This window comes from Peromyscus californicus, unplaced genomic scaffold (genome assembly GCF_007827085.1).
Source record: "Peromyscus californicus insignis strain IS unplaced genomic scaffold, ASM782708v3 Scaffold_6__1_contigs__length_162567912, whole genome shotgun sequence".
NCBI classification, from domain to species: Eukaryota; Metazoa; Chordata; class Mammalia; order Rodentia; family Cricetidae; genus Peromyscus; species Peromyscus californicus.
This window is the reverse complement of record NW_026294584.1, coordinates 47,072,416-47,086,599: the sequence shown is the minus strand read 5'-3', so window position 1 is coordinate 47,086,599 and position 14,184 is coordinate 47,072,416. Positions and strand designations below refer to the sequence as shown.

Below are 14,184 nucleotides of genomic sequence, written 5' to 3'. Positions count from 1 at the left end.
ACAAATACAGCCCTTGAGCCTGTGGGAGTTGGGGAAGGGGTTGCCAAACATGAGCGTTGTCAAAAACACGTCTTCTTCATAGCAGCCAGACCTTGCTACCACTGTACTTGGCTCAAATCACATATCTATGTCACCTGCAGCTCCCTTTTCACTTCTCTGGGTCTCGTCTCCTGCTAAGTTTTGTCTCTTGGCAGTAATTAGACTCTCCTGCCACCACCACAGCTGCTGGAACCACCAAAGCCACCTTGCTTTTATGGTTTGTTAAAGTATTGGCCTCCACCATCCAGGGGCCGGAGCTTCTGCCTCCAACATTTCCTCCCTTTGTAGATGCAAAATTTAAAGACTGGTTGTAGTAACTGCCCAAATCATTGTGGTTCCACATCGTCCAGCCTCCTTCCGGAGGGTACAGATCAGAGTCAGCGTAGCCTGCTACCGGGTGACCAAAGGGTGAGGTGGTGGGGACTGTACACTGGGAGGTCTGGGTCGTGACTTCAGCTCTGTGGTTCCTAAGGACTCTGCACACATCCCTCCAACTCTCTGGGCAGAAGTTTCCTCATACGTGAAGCGGGAGAGTTGTTCCAAGTGGACTGTCAAGTCCCTTCCATGTCAGTTCTAGCGTCAAGTTTAACTCAAGTTCAGAATTCTTGCTTTAACGATTCAGTGGGAAGAAATACAGGCTGCTTTTAAAACCATTTCTAGAGGAGCTGGTGACAAGGGCAGTCTGGGAAAAATACCTCAGCTGGGGAGGAACAGGGGAATAAAACAGTTTATAGACTTGACCTCCTGGAGATGAGGAGCAGTAAGCTCTCAGGAAGGAAAAAAAGGAGCTGTCACTCAGGAAACTGTCGAGCTGGGAAACGCTGCTGCACTCAAACGCATATTAGTTTTTGCTTCCTCCATCCAAGGCAGACAGTGTTTAGAACTGATCTTTAAAATATATATATATATATATATATATATATATATATATGTAAAGAAGACTTCTCTTAAAGATACAGAACCAGTCAACTGCAAAAAGATAAGAATGGATAGTGATGCAGAGCGTTAATGAAGTAAGCACGCCCAGCTTCACTCAAGGGGAGCAGCTGGCCAACACCGGAAGCCAAAAGAGGCCACTGTCTCCTCCTCTGTGGCACTACAAAGGAAAGTGAAGCTAACATTCAGTCAACAGCAAAGAACCGCCTTGTCAAGTTTTGTTTTATGTTTGTTTTAGTGAATTTATTTTTTCTGATTGTAAGATTTATATTGCTTAGTAAAAGTAATTAAAAAAAAATTAACCATCTCTGAAGACCTGATTCATTTAGTTGAGTTTCATGTTCATCTTCAAACAAGTGGGTAGGAAATTCGTGGGTTTCCTCTGGTTCACAATTTCGGGAAAAGGTCTGTACATTCTAATTTGAGAAGGTTGGTGGTGGTAGGTGGGGCATGGGGGAGGGACAAAAATCTGAAATCTGCAAGTCTGACTTGCAGAAATAAAAGAACACTGCATCCAATGAACAGCCAGTGCGAAGTGACAGCACCACCCACACAGCCCCTGTGAAGAATGAAGGAGCAGGGTGTCCACTCAGGCTGACGCAGTCCTGAGGGGACAGGGGGCCACCCACGCCTGCACCCACTTCATCTGACAGCACTTCATACAAAAGAACATACACTGCAATAACAAAGGGCTACGTTAGCGAGGAAATAAGAGACAAACAAACGTCTTGAGTGGAGCTGTAATCTAAATCTTGTCACTTAACTTTCCCAGGTCTTACCTCCCCCACACTGACGATATACTTAACACTTCATGTTTTGTAACGTTTCTCTTGTGCCTAGCAGTATGTTATCCAGATATTGTGGCCCCAACTTCAGACAGCAATACACACGCACGCACGCACGCACGCACGCACAAGCACATGTACTCACAGCTGAATGAAAAATACTTACTTCTATTTCCATATGAATGCAGCTTGCTAATCCGTCTCTTGCAATACCTTCTACAGTGTCCCTATTTAATCCATAATTGTGATTACCGTAATTAAATGTTAGAATAAATTTCCCCTGGAATTAGAAAAATACAAAGATTTGCACATAACAGGCGCTGTAATGTAATGATAAAATCACTTGATATCTTACTTTCATCTAATTCCATAAAGATTATAAAGCGTTAGTAAGCCCGCAAGAACGACACAGCGGTAACGGGACAGTGGAGCAACATCAAACTCTGATGGCACTTATTCAGAATTCTTTTGAAGAAAATAGGGTTTATTGAAATAATCTATTGCCACAATGTTTGAGGAAGGTTCTGAGTGGAAGCTTCTGGTAGAACAGACCGTGATGACTGCTTACCTTTTTCCTGCCAAATCCACACCACAAACCTTCCCCATGGAGGGAGTGAAACCAATGGTTTCCCCTTCCGCTGTAGCTATGCCAACATCCCAGGCCTCCAGAAAAGGATCCCAATCCTAAACTCCCTGCGTTTCAAGATAAACCGTGAGGAATGGGTGATCCCAAAGGCCGTGGGCACCCTCAAAGCTTAGAAAAGTAGACCCAGCCTGGTTTTCCTTATAAAGACGGCTTTTGATTAAAACTGCCCCAAATGTTAGTCAACAGAATTGTTGCCCACCCTTTGGTTATTTAACTATAAATACCACCCTCTCTGTATATTCTGGAGATTCATTTCCCATAACAGCAGTAGTCCCTTGCAAAATGAAAAGAAAAAGAAAAGAAAGAAAATGTAGGTAAACATATACCCTTCAAGTTGTGACTTTTCTTTGACTATTTATTAAATCATTAGGCCTAACCTAAACTGGGAAGCTGGTGAGAGTAGAAAGAACAAAAGTGTGGTTGACCTTGGTAAATGTGCCTTCTGAAAGGCATGACTTCAAAATAAGTAATGTTCAGGGATGCATCCAACCCTGCTAAATGGCAGGCGCATCATTAAAAATAGCAGGCAGTTAGGAGTCTAATACTGCCGTCATTAAGAGCAGCCGCAGCCTCGGAGTCTCTTGCTGCCTCCTGGTCCAGACATTCTGGAGACAAGCGTAGATGACAGACGGGCTATCTGCCGGAGAGGTGTTAGGAGGAGACACAGGGTCTTTTGAGGTTGGGTGGGTTTCTAGGGAGTATGGGCGCTGGGGGGTGATGAGGGCAATCATCACAATCAAAGTTTAAAACCCAACAACATATGCTCTTGTTTTTTTTTTTTTTTTTACTTTTTTGATGTCATAATCTCTTTGTTCTTTGAAAAAACCTGTTCTGACTCTTTTCCATGTGTGTGCATGTATTTAAGTATGTACATTTATGAATGTAGACAACGTGGCTATGGCTTGCCTTTCATGCTTTACCTAACTTACCACGAGTGATGGTTAAGTTCATGGGTCAATTTAGAGAATATTTAGGGGAGAGATTAACAGTGAAATTGGTGAACTTGGAAGAAGGAGACTGTCCTGGAGTGTGGGTGGACTGCATCCAATCCTTTTTTTGTTTTGTTTTGTTTTTCAAGACAGGGTTTTTCTGTGTAGTTTTGGTGCCTGTCCTGGATCTCACTCTGTAGACCAGGCTGGCCTTGAACTCACAGAGATCTGCTTGGCTCTGCCTCCCGAGTGCTGGGTTTAAAGGTGGGTGCCACCACCCAGCACATCCAATCCTTTTAAGGTTTGTAGAGAAAAGAAAGGTAACTCACCGGCACTGCTGGATCTCCTAAGTCTCCATGCTGCCCACCCATACAGAAAGTTCTGGCTTGTCAATCTCCACAGGCATGTGATACTTCTACCAAACCAATCTGTGTGTATGTGTATACATATATGTGTGTATGTATATGTGTGTGAGTGTGTGTGTGCAAGAGAGAGAGAGATTATACACACACACACACACACACACACACACACACACACACACACACACACACAGACTCTATTTACTGGTCCTGTTTCTCTGGAGAACTCTAATACTCTATCGTGAGCCTTGTTTTCAAAATGTACGCATATCTGAATTATTTTCGAATATATGTTTGTTTACTTCCTCTGTGGGTCTCATAAACATTTTCTGGAAGCATGCATGGTTGGCAGAGACCTTGCATTGTGCATGCAACATAAAAGAGATCCCATTCAATTGATTTGCTAAGCAGTGAGATGATGCAGTTCCCCCAGCTATGGCCAGTCACACGCCCTTCATTTCCTAGTGCATGTGGGTTTCCTAATAAGTAGTAATGGTCACACAACAAAAGCCTCCAGTGGTTTCCTTCCCACAGGAGAGGGAGTGCCTCTGTAGGAAAATGACTAAGGATGGTTCCTCTAGAAAGGGCTGATGTATCTATCTGTGGACGGGTATGGGGGATGATCTGCTGGTCAGAGGAGGTGTTGGCTGAAAAGGCATGTGAACACGGGAGAGGGCGGAGGTCCATATGTTTTATCTATCTAGCAGCTGGGTATGGCTGCTCACAGTAGGTGTGTGGGGTGGCTAAGCCAGAGTATCTATCAGGAGAACCAGGCTGTCTGGGCAGGGGGTTTGTGGAGGAGTGTTCCATGTGCAGAAGGCTGACAGTGTGGGCACGATCAGAAGGCTGACAATGTGTCATGAATCTCTGATTCTCTGGGCTTAGCTCATGAAACAGTGTCCCACTCTAAAGAAAAGGAGATTGGAGGTGAAACTCAAGTTGATGAAAATTACATCAAAGTAATGTATGTTGGCAGAGACAGGAAAAATGAGTTCTTCTCAAATACCTGGGATTTCTGTGAAGCATTAAACTGTAAAGCTAAATATAGCCTAGAAGTGCAGTGATTTCTTAGACTGGGGACTGAACCAGACTAACTTGATTATAGACCTGATAAGCTATGAACTTCAGAGAGTAGGAGGTGCACCTGGAGTACAGATAAACTGAACTCCCAGAGAAAATGCCCACTCTAACAGTGGAAGTCAACATCCATGGTAGGATGGAGGGGCTGAGGAAATGCTTCTTAGTACCGTGAAGACAAATCTCAAATCTCTTTTAAAGGCTTTCAGAAATATAAATTTCCAGAAAACTCGCAAATCAAGCAGACTTGTCAAAATACAGTCCTACAAGAAGGCGTTTGATGTCCAAGACGTTCTTTTGACAGGGTTATAGGGAGAGCTGCCTAGGGAGTATGGGACTCGCTTGCATTTCTGTGAGTACAAGACAAGCCCTGAGAGCACGCACCATAGTAGAGTTGGCTGTCTAAAATTAAGCTAATGTAACTGCACAGCCCAATCTTAAATGTTCCATGATATGTATACTGGAGGTTTAGGCCAGGTCCATTGTTCTGGGGTAAAGACAGAGAAAGAAGGGAGGGAGAAGAGAGGGTGAGGAGATGTAGTACTCCTGGCTCAACGCTGACTGCTCATGGCACAAACAAAGACTGGTCCATCATCTGGTCCTTGGTGAGCTTCATGAAAGGATGAAGTGGTGTGTGCTTCATGTGGTGATGGCAAGGACTGTGATATAAACAAAACTAAGGTTCATGGGAAGAAAGAGTATGAGGCAGAGATTTGCTAGGAGTTGTGGCAATCAGAGATGCTCTTTCAGGGTAATGAAGTCAGGGGTGGGTACATATTACATTAACGCAGACTTACAACTGGTAAAACATACTTGGTTGTGAGGATTCCCTTCCATGTGAAGGCAAAGAAGAAATATTGTTTAAGAAAATGCATTCGAAGCCTAGGGGATTTGCACCACCCTCAATGATGAGCCCATTGGGGTGTAGACAACTTTCAAACTGAAACAGATTTAGAAAGTACGCAACACTTAATCTTTACCTTTGTAGAAATCACTGTTTCCTCATATTTCTGACAAAGAACATGAATTTCTTCTGTGATTAAAAAAAATAGCAGGGAGCAGCCTTACCATGTTCAGCATTTCATCAAAAACTTCTTGAGAGATAAAGTGATAATCAACTCGGTCCCCTTCACCAAAATAAGGCGGTCTCGTGGTGTGACAGGCCCTGAAGTCACAGGAAGAAAGAGCACCCGCTATTCTTGGGAATTTCAAAGTCACAGGAGAAATGCTTTCATTGTGAAGAATGTTAAGGAATGAAATTGACCCACAGATCATAAATCATAAAGCAATGATATTGTGAAAACAGTGTGCCTTCGAAGGGTTAGACTATATTTAATCACTATCTTCTATGAGGATTATACAAATTTTGGCTCATCAATACCCCATTTTTACTTACATTATTTATCGCCTTCTGAATCACCCCCTTCTGCCATCACATAAGGACAGTTTGAGACGTATCACAGTATCGATTGCTCAGCCAGCTGCTTTCACATTCTCCCTGATCTATGAGCATTTTCTGTCGGTTCCCCTCCTCTCTCTCTCCACATGGCCACTTGTTTGTCAGGACCAGGTTTAAGGGTCGCCCTCCCCATACTTTTCCTAACGTCCCCTGGTGTAGTATGTGGGTCTTTATACCCCCGCAGCCTCAGCCTACACCACCAGCATTCCCAACTGCTTGTTCAGGGCCAATCTCCCTGCTGTTCCCCCCCCCCCCCCCCCCCCCCCCCCCCCCCCCCGCATGAGGGCAGCACCACCTCATTCTCCCTGGACTGTGGCTTTGGCTTTGTACTAGAATTATCTATGGAAACACATGGTTCAAGTGGTGAATGAATTCTTTTTTTTTTTTTTTTTTTTTTTTTTTAAATATTATTTTATTTTTATGTGCATTTGTGTTTTTGCCATAGGTGTTGGGGTCCCGTGAAACTGGAGTTTCAGACAGGTGTGAGCTGCCATGTGGGTGCTGGGAATTGAACTCAGGTCCTTTGGAAGAAGAGTCAGCACTCTTAACCCCTGAGCCATCTCTCCAGCCCCGGTGAATGAATTCTTAACCAGAGAGGCCTTGTCTATCCACTGTCTTGAGATAGCATCCCTAAGCACACACACATACATGCACACACATACATACACACACACACACACACATATATACACACACATACACACACACACACACACACACATATACACACACACAGACACAGACATACACCCTTACTCTGAAACCTTCTTTCATAGTTTTTCAGGTCTTCCCAGCACAAATACGCAGCTGGAAGACCTTTGACCCCTACTTTGTCACTGCATTCCCAACACCTGATGCAGAGCAGGCATTCGCTGAATTTATTGTGACATCAAGGGAAAGGAAAAGGTGTGAAGTGGTAACAGCTATAAAACCCACCATTATAAAGGTGACTACAGAAGTGACCCATCCAAGGTCACCCTGCAGAATGGTGCTGGCCCCAGAAAACCAGAACACAAAGTTCTCAACTCCCCAAGACTGTTGATCTCATATCCTTCTGCTGTGGAATATTATTTTAACTATATAAAGACGTGTTACATTTATTTATGCTGCAGAATATTACTTTAACTGTGTAAAGGTGTGTTACATTTGTTCATGCTGCATTTCTTTAATGATGTAAGGATGTGTGTTTAATTATGTAAAGATGTGTTGCATTTGTTTCTTCTTGTCTGCCTAAGACACCTGATTGGTCTAATAAAGAGCTGAATAGCCAATAGCTAGGCAGAGAAAGGATAGGCGAGGCTGGCAGGCAGAGAGAATAAATAGGAGGAGAAATCTTGGCACAAGAAGGAGGAATGAAAGAAGGAGAGACCAGGGGCCAGCCACCCAGCCACCCAGCCACCCAGCCACCCAGCCACCCAGCCACCCAGCCACCCAGCCACCCAGCCACCCAGCCACCCAGCCACCCAGCCACCCAGCCAGCCACAGAGCAAGAAGGGAAGAAAGACATATAGAATAAAGAAACATAAAGAGCCCAGAGGCAAAACATAGAAGAAGAGAAACGGGATAATTTAAGTTAGAAAAGCTGGCTAGAAACAAGCCAAGCTAAGGCCGGTCATTTGTAACTAAGAATAAGTCTCCATGTCATTATTTGGGAACTGGGCGAAAGCCCCCCAAAAGAGAAAAAGCCAACTACATCCTTCTGCTTTTTCAATATTAAGTTCTGGTAATAGAATGAATTTAGATTATCTAATACTTCTAAAATAGATGAGAATTGATAAATGCTTGACATGTTAAATCGTTTACAAAAAAAATAACAACAAACCCACAGAGCAGAGATTATTTCTTATTTTACAGATGAAGAACTGAACACAGCAATTTACATGGAACCAAGCAGCCATGCCGGGACGACTCTAGTCAACTTCTATAACAACACACCAATTAGGTGGGTAAAGCTGAGCCTCAAAACCTCCACATTACAAAGTCAAAAACACAGATTTAAAATTCATATGACAGCTCCCTTTATATTATAATCAAGAATTAACTGTAGCAGGAAAATTTCAGGTTTCAGTGTTACATTTACATGTAGATGCCAGAAAGAGAGTACATTCAAAACATGGTGACATTTGTTTTGTTGTTGGAACACACTGGCATTTCTCCCTGTGCCTGGGCAGAGACCTGGGCCTCTCTGTCTATTGGTGCTCCTGACAGTCAGCGGAGATAAATCTATGGCCTGGCATCTGTGGCTGTGTACCCTCAGCAAAGTCTTTACACGCTACATTGAATTTACATTTCCCAACAAAGGGATTGAGTGGCAGGGAGTTTTGAAGAATTTCTAAAAAGAGACTAAACAAAGAAGCAATTTGAAACGTGTGGGCAGGTAAACAAAGAGACAGCTCCAGTCATGTGGAGAATGGGGATGATGACTGGGGACGGCTGTGGGACCTTCTACTAAGAAGGACCTAAGATGACCTGCGGGTTTTTCAATCTGTCATCCAATTTTACACATAGAAAGCTCCACTGTGTGTGTGCCACCCGATTATGAACATCCTGAAAAGGAAATATTTCACAGTAAAAGCAATGTTGTTGCCAAGCTCACTTAGGAAAAGCAGCACCAAGTTTAACGAAAATGGATTTCTTTGGGCCCTCCCCTTCAGCATCAAGCACCCCCTCTGTACATTTCTATGACTTTGTTACTTGCTAATTAACTTATTTACTAATGAAATAATGATGTGTGATTATATCATGGCTTAATGGGAACCACACTCCGTGTTAGTTTCTCTTTACCACAAAAGGACCAAGCTAGGGACACCATGTCTGGTGATAAAGGACTAAGGAGGCTTTGGCATTCCAGAGAGAGCTCTCCCCAAAGCTCCTAACAAACCACACCCATGGAAGGGACACCGCTAGGAAGGAAAGAAATTTGGATGGTCATCCCTAATAATGGCATTCTAAAGTATCTAGGACAAGGTGCTAAGATGAAAAGATGTCTAAGAACAAAGAGTGAGCAGGTGGTTGAGGAGGTTGACCAGTGTGACTCAGAAACACAGATAAGAACCCCAGTTCTGGACTAGAGTGCCTCAGGAAATGGTGAGCAGGACAGCAAGTTCCGTACTAACATTCAGGCAGAGCTCGGCTGTGCGCGTGTGACTCAAGCACATGCTAGTACTCCACACTGTTATGATTTCTTTTAATGTACAGCTATGAAAGCCCAGGTGACAATAGAGATTATTATAAAACAGAGAGGGAGGGAAGAATAAAGTTTGTCTTCAAGGATGCTTCAGATCACGTGACTGGCCTTAAAACTGGAAGATGGTCTAGTTTGGTGGGGCCTCCTTCATCCAACACTTTCCCAGGAAGTCACTGGCTTGTATGGTAATATGAAGTTAGAAATAAATAGACAGCCAAGTGGCAGTGGTGCACGCCTTTAATCCTAGCATTAGGGAGGCAGAGGCAGGTGGATCCCTGAGTTGGAGGCCAGCCTGGTCTACAAAGTGAGTTCCAGGACATCCAAGGCTGTACAGAGAAACCCTGTCTCAAAAAACCAAAATAAAGAAATAGACTTTGAAAGCAGTACACTTTTATCTCTCAGTCACCAGTCACTAACATAAAGAAAGGACACCTGACCTATTCCTAGGCCAAGAAGAAATAGTAAAACCAAAGGCTAATCCCAGTAGAATGCCTCAGCCCCACCACTGTTTGTTATACGGCAGAATTACATTCTTTATTCATAACTCTATACATGCAACTTAGCATGTGCAAATGTCACCGAACATCTTGATCTTGGTGAATGTCATTTAAAAAAAAAAAAAAGAAAAGAAAAGAAATAGAGAAAGAGAAGATCCGAACAAATAGCCAGGAAAATGTTGCACAATGAGATTGTATCCAAGCCTTCTTTCATTTAATTACAAATCTACAATTATGTGGGATAAGAACCATAAAAAAATCCTCTAACCAAGAGCAATGGCTTGTCCCTGAAGATGTTTCTCTATAGTTTTAATCAGAAAGTGGCTTCGTATAATGACAGAACTATCTTAGCTTTCTAGATGGATGAAATCACTAGCTATCTAGTGCCCAACTTTGAGATCCAAGGTCTTGGGTGGATTTCTTAGAATGATTTGCCACTGAACATGCCTGGCTCTCTGCCTCTATGAGGATGCTGAGGATCAGTGGGTGGACCCATTCTGAGCCCCTGAGGGGCTGTGAAGGGGAAGGTGGTAGGAGCAGGTGGTAGCATTTTGATGCTCATCACCAACTCCAGTCAGGACAGAAGAATCACCAGCAGTACAGATGTGGTGTCTATTGTGAGGGGTTTGCTTTGCCACCTCACACCTGCACACAGATGCTACGGAGTCCCCACCAGATTATACACTGCACAAAGGAGAGGACCTCAGCAGTCTTTCTCACTGTATCCTCGGGGACTAGAACACGGGAGGAGCTCGATTAATACCTATTGAACGAGTTCATCCATCCATTCCTCCACAGATCCATCAGTCACCTATGCTTCCTATCACCGCCATTTCAACTAAATTTGCATGTGTGGCCATTAACCTGGCTGTCCATTTGTTCAGTCAGTCTGTCCGTCATTTAACAAGGGTTTATTACACATGTATTAAGCACCTGGTCATATGTTAGACTGCTGTGGGATGGTCTGTATGTCAAATGTGTTGCTGATTGGTCAATAAATAAATCACTGATTGGCCCGTGGCCAGGCAGGAAGTATAGGCGGGACAAGGAGGAGAATAGAGCGGGGAAGTGGAAGGCTGAGTCAGAGAGACACTGCCAGCCGCCATCAGGATAAGGAAGATGTAAAGTACCGGTAAGCCACAAGCCACGTGGCAAGGTATAGATTAATAGAAATGGATTAATTTAAGCTGTAAGAACAGTTAGCAAGAAGCCTGCCACGGCCATACAGTTTGTAACCAATATAAGTCTCTGTGTTTACTTGATTGGGTTTGAGCGGCTTGGGACTGGCGGGTGAGAGAGATTTGTCCTGACTGTGGGCCAGACAAGAAAACTCAAACAACATTAGACAGCAAGAGCTCATTGGTGAGCAAGGCTAATGTGGCCACCTCTCTACCTGGCTTAGACAAGCCAGGACAAAAAGACCAGTCGAATCAGGATGAGTAAGCATTCTTATAAGGGACATGTAGGATTGGGTGGCAATGAGTAACTGAGCCAGATAAGAACATATGAGCAGACTGAAATAGAAATCTTGATGGTAAGTCAATAAACATTTCCAAAAACATATCAGACCAAACATACCTTGGCAAGCGTGTATCACTGGTAAATAAAAAGAACCAAGCCACCAACTATTGCTGGATGCTGCTACAGACATGACAGCAATAAGAGAAAGCCCTGGTTCCCTAGGTCACTTTGGTTTGCTAAAAGGTTCCAAATTTATACCCTGGCACAATGGTCAGCATATACCCTACCGCCCTAGCTTGACCTTCTACTCACTGTGCTCAGCTTATCTCTGAAAGCAGGCTGGGTGCCCCCACATGAACATAACAGCACACTAAGCTTTTTAATGCTGGTATTAACTTTTAGCTTATTTTTGTTACTTTGTGATATTTATATTCTATAGCATTTATGTCTAGAAATGTCCAAACATGTGTTGCAATTTTAAGTCTCTAAATAGACCTTTTAAAGATGGTATTTACATTGTTTGAACACATACAGCTTCAGGAGGGGACTTTTTCTGTAATAGCATTAGAAACTAATTTTTTTTAACTGGCTTATGGCCTATACAGTGTTGTAGTTACATCTTCAAGTCTCTGGCAAGCACCGCTAATTCCGAAGTAATTCCTTTGCCACATGTATAGACCAAAGAGGAATCAGGTCAGACAGTTCCATCTAAATGTGATTTCTAGAAACTTCTAAAACACCTGGAAGTCCAGTGGGCTGGTTTTCTCAGATGGGTATATATATGCAAATATATATACACACACACACACACATATATATATATATATATATACATATATACATACATACACATATACATATATTCCTCTATTCTGATACAGGGAACCCTGAGCTTGTTGAGCCACCTGAGGGAAGGGATGAGAAACACTTGTGTTGTCCCCTCCCTGCTGCTGTGTGCCCCTGGAGAGGAGACACACAGCTCCAGAGTTGCCAGCATGTGTCCCAAGCCCGGCTGTGGGAAGGCTGTCCCTGGAAGTCAGCCCCGTAGGTAACCAGAACAGCACACTCATACTACATATGTTGTCGAGCAACACCCTCCCAACTAAAACAGTCCATCCTGGAGGGAAGCTCATTAAGACCCAGGGAGTTCTGAAAGATTGTAATTAATGGCAAAGAAGCTAAGAGACCTTCCATGGGAGAGGTGTATAAAGGAATGAGTGTGCCCTGCTTGTCTATGTCTTTGGCTGGTCGGCTGTACTGAGATATATTTACTACTGGTCTCAGAAAAAAACAAAATCTTTTGTTTCTTTTTGCTAGTTGACAAGTTCTGTAACTGGAATATACATTAATAATCATCATCTTTTAGGATGGCAGGAGAAAAAAGATTCCACATCATGCAAGACCAGGTAATCATACTGATCCAATTGTAGGGGTATGACGGTTGGGATGTCTGAGGACTTGTCATCTACCTAACATTCACTTTGCTTACCACTTCTATCTTTTAAATATAACTTAAATAAACTGTTGTATCTGTGAAAGAATGTGCTTAAAGCAGACAGAGTTAACAGCATCTGAGAACGGAAAGAAACTATTGATGTCCCCCAACAAGGCAGAAGACTCTCCCAGACTTACATGCCGACAGGCACACTTACCCGTATCTGAAGTAAGTGTTAAACTGTCTGCAGAGGCGGTGGGCGAGTTCTCGTTTCCCACAAGCTGCGGGACCAGTTAGGATCAGCATGGGATAAGGGGCATCCAGACTTGGCAGGGTGCTACAACAAGATCCAGCAGAGATGCTGTGTTAGCTCCATGCACAGGTAAGCTTTCTAAGTCATGGTTATCATTTACAAGTGCTTGCTGAATGTGGGCAAGTGGAAGGTTGGCTCCAGTCTCCAGAAACAAGATTATAATATATGAAAAATAACATTTGGTGCTAGAGAAACAGACCAAGGATTAAGAGTACTTAGTCCTCTTCCAAGAAGACTCAGGTTCGGTTTCCAGCACCTACATCTAGCAGCTCTCAACCAACCGTAACTCCAGCTCCAGGGTAATCTGATATCCTCCTCTGGCCTTCACAGGTACCTACACACACATGATGCATATACATATACTCTGGCCCACACGCATATACAACATAAAATAAAATATAACCTTTTATTCAAAGGATGGTAAAATACAGATTTCTCTCAATTTACTTTACCAAGCTTTTCTAAAGGAAAAACATGGTAGGACACATTAGCTTCTGATTGCTAAAGTATTCCTTCCTCCCAGAATTTACCAATGAGCAAAGGGAGTGAATTCTGAGGTCAGTGTTTAGCATCCATATCCACTGCTTGGGAACACAGGCACGCAGAGCAGGCTTCAGAGTAGCAATGCAGTCACACCTGAGCCATCACCGCATGCCAGGTACTGCTCTAAAGTTCTACATGCCCCTTATGTAATCACCAGAGAGCTAAGGAAGCGGTTTCTATTACTCCTCACTTAACACAAGCTGGAGTAAAGGAAGGCAGACTGACTCGTTCGAAGGAAAGGAAAGGCTGGTATGTGACTCTACACTGGAAGACCAGAATAAAGAATAAAATTATTGCCTGGCATAGTGGCACACTCCTTTAATCCCAGCACTCAAGGGACAGAGAGGGGAAGAGCTCTGTGAGCTGAAGGCCAGCTTGATCTACATAGTATGTTCCAGGCCAGCCAGAGTTACACGGAGAGACCCTGGCCTTAAAACAAGAGAATGAAATTACCAACACGGTGTCCTCCATCATAGACTGAGCCTTGTGTTTGCACACTTCATGAAATAAACTAT

At 43.4% G+C, this 14,184-nt stretch overlaps 1 protein-coding gene across 4 annotated transcripts in view; it reads right to left on the bottom strand.

Annotated features, from left to right (window-relative positions):
• Lrguk (leucine rich repeats and guanylate kinase domain containing) overlaps positions 1-14,184 on the bottom strand; it is a 107,968-nt gene that overhangs the window by 43,192 nt on the left and 50,592 nt on the right. For all 4 annotated transcript variants that reach the window (XM_052721854.1, XM_052721851.1, XM_052721852.1 and 1 more), the window contains 3 exons: positions 13,031-13,150; positions 5,843-5,939; positions 1,927-2,040 (listed from right to left, as the gene is read on the bottom strand). In XM_052721854.1, the coding sequence (XP_052577814.1) occupies positions 1,927-2,040; positions 5,843-5,939; positions 13,031-13,150 (331 nt within the window). The remainder of the gene's footprint in view (positions 1-1,926; positions 2,041-5,842; positions 5,940-13,030; positions 13,151-14,184) is intronic.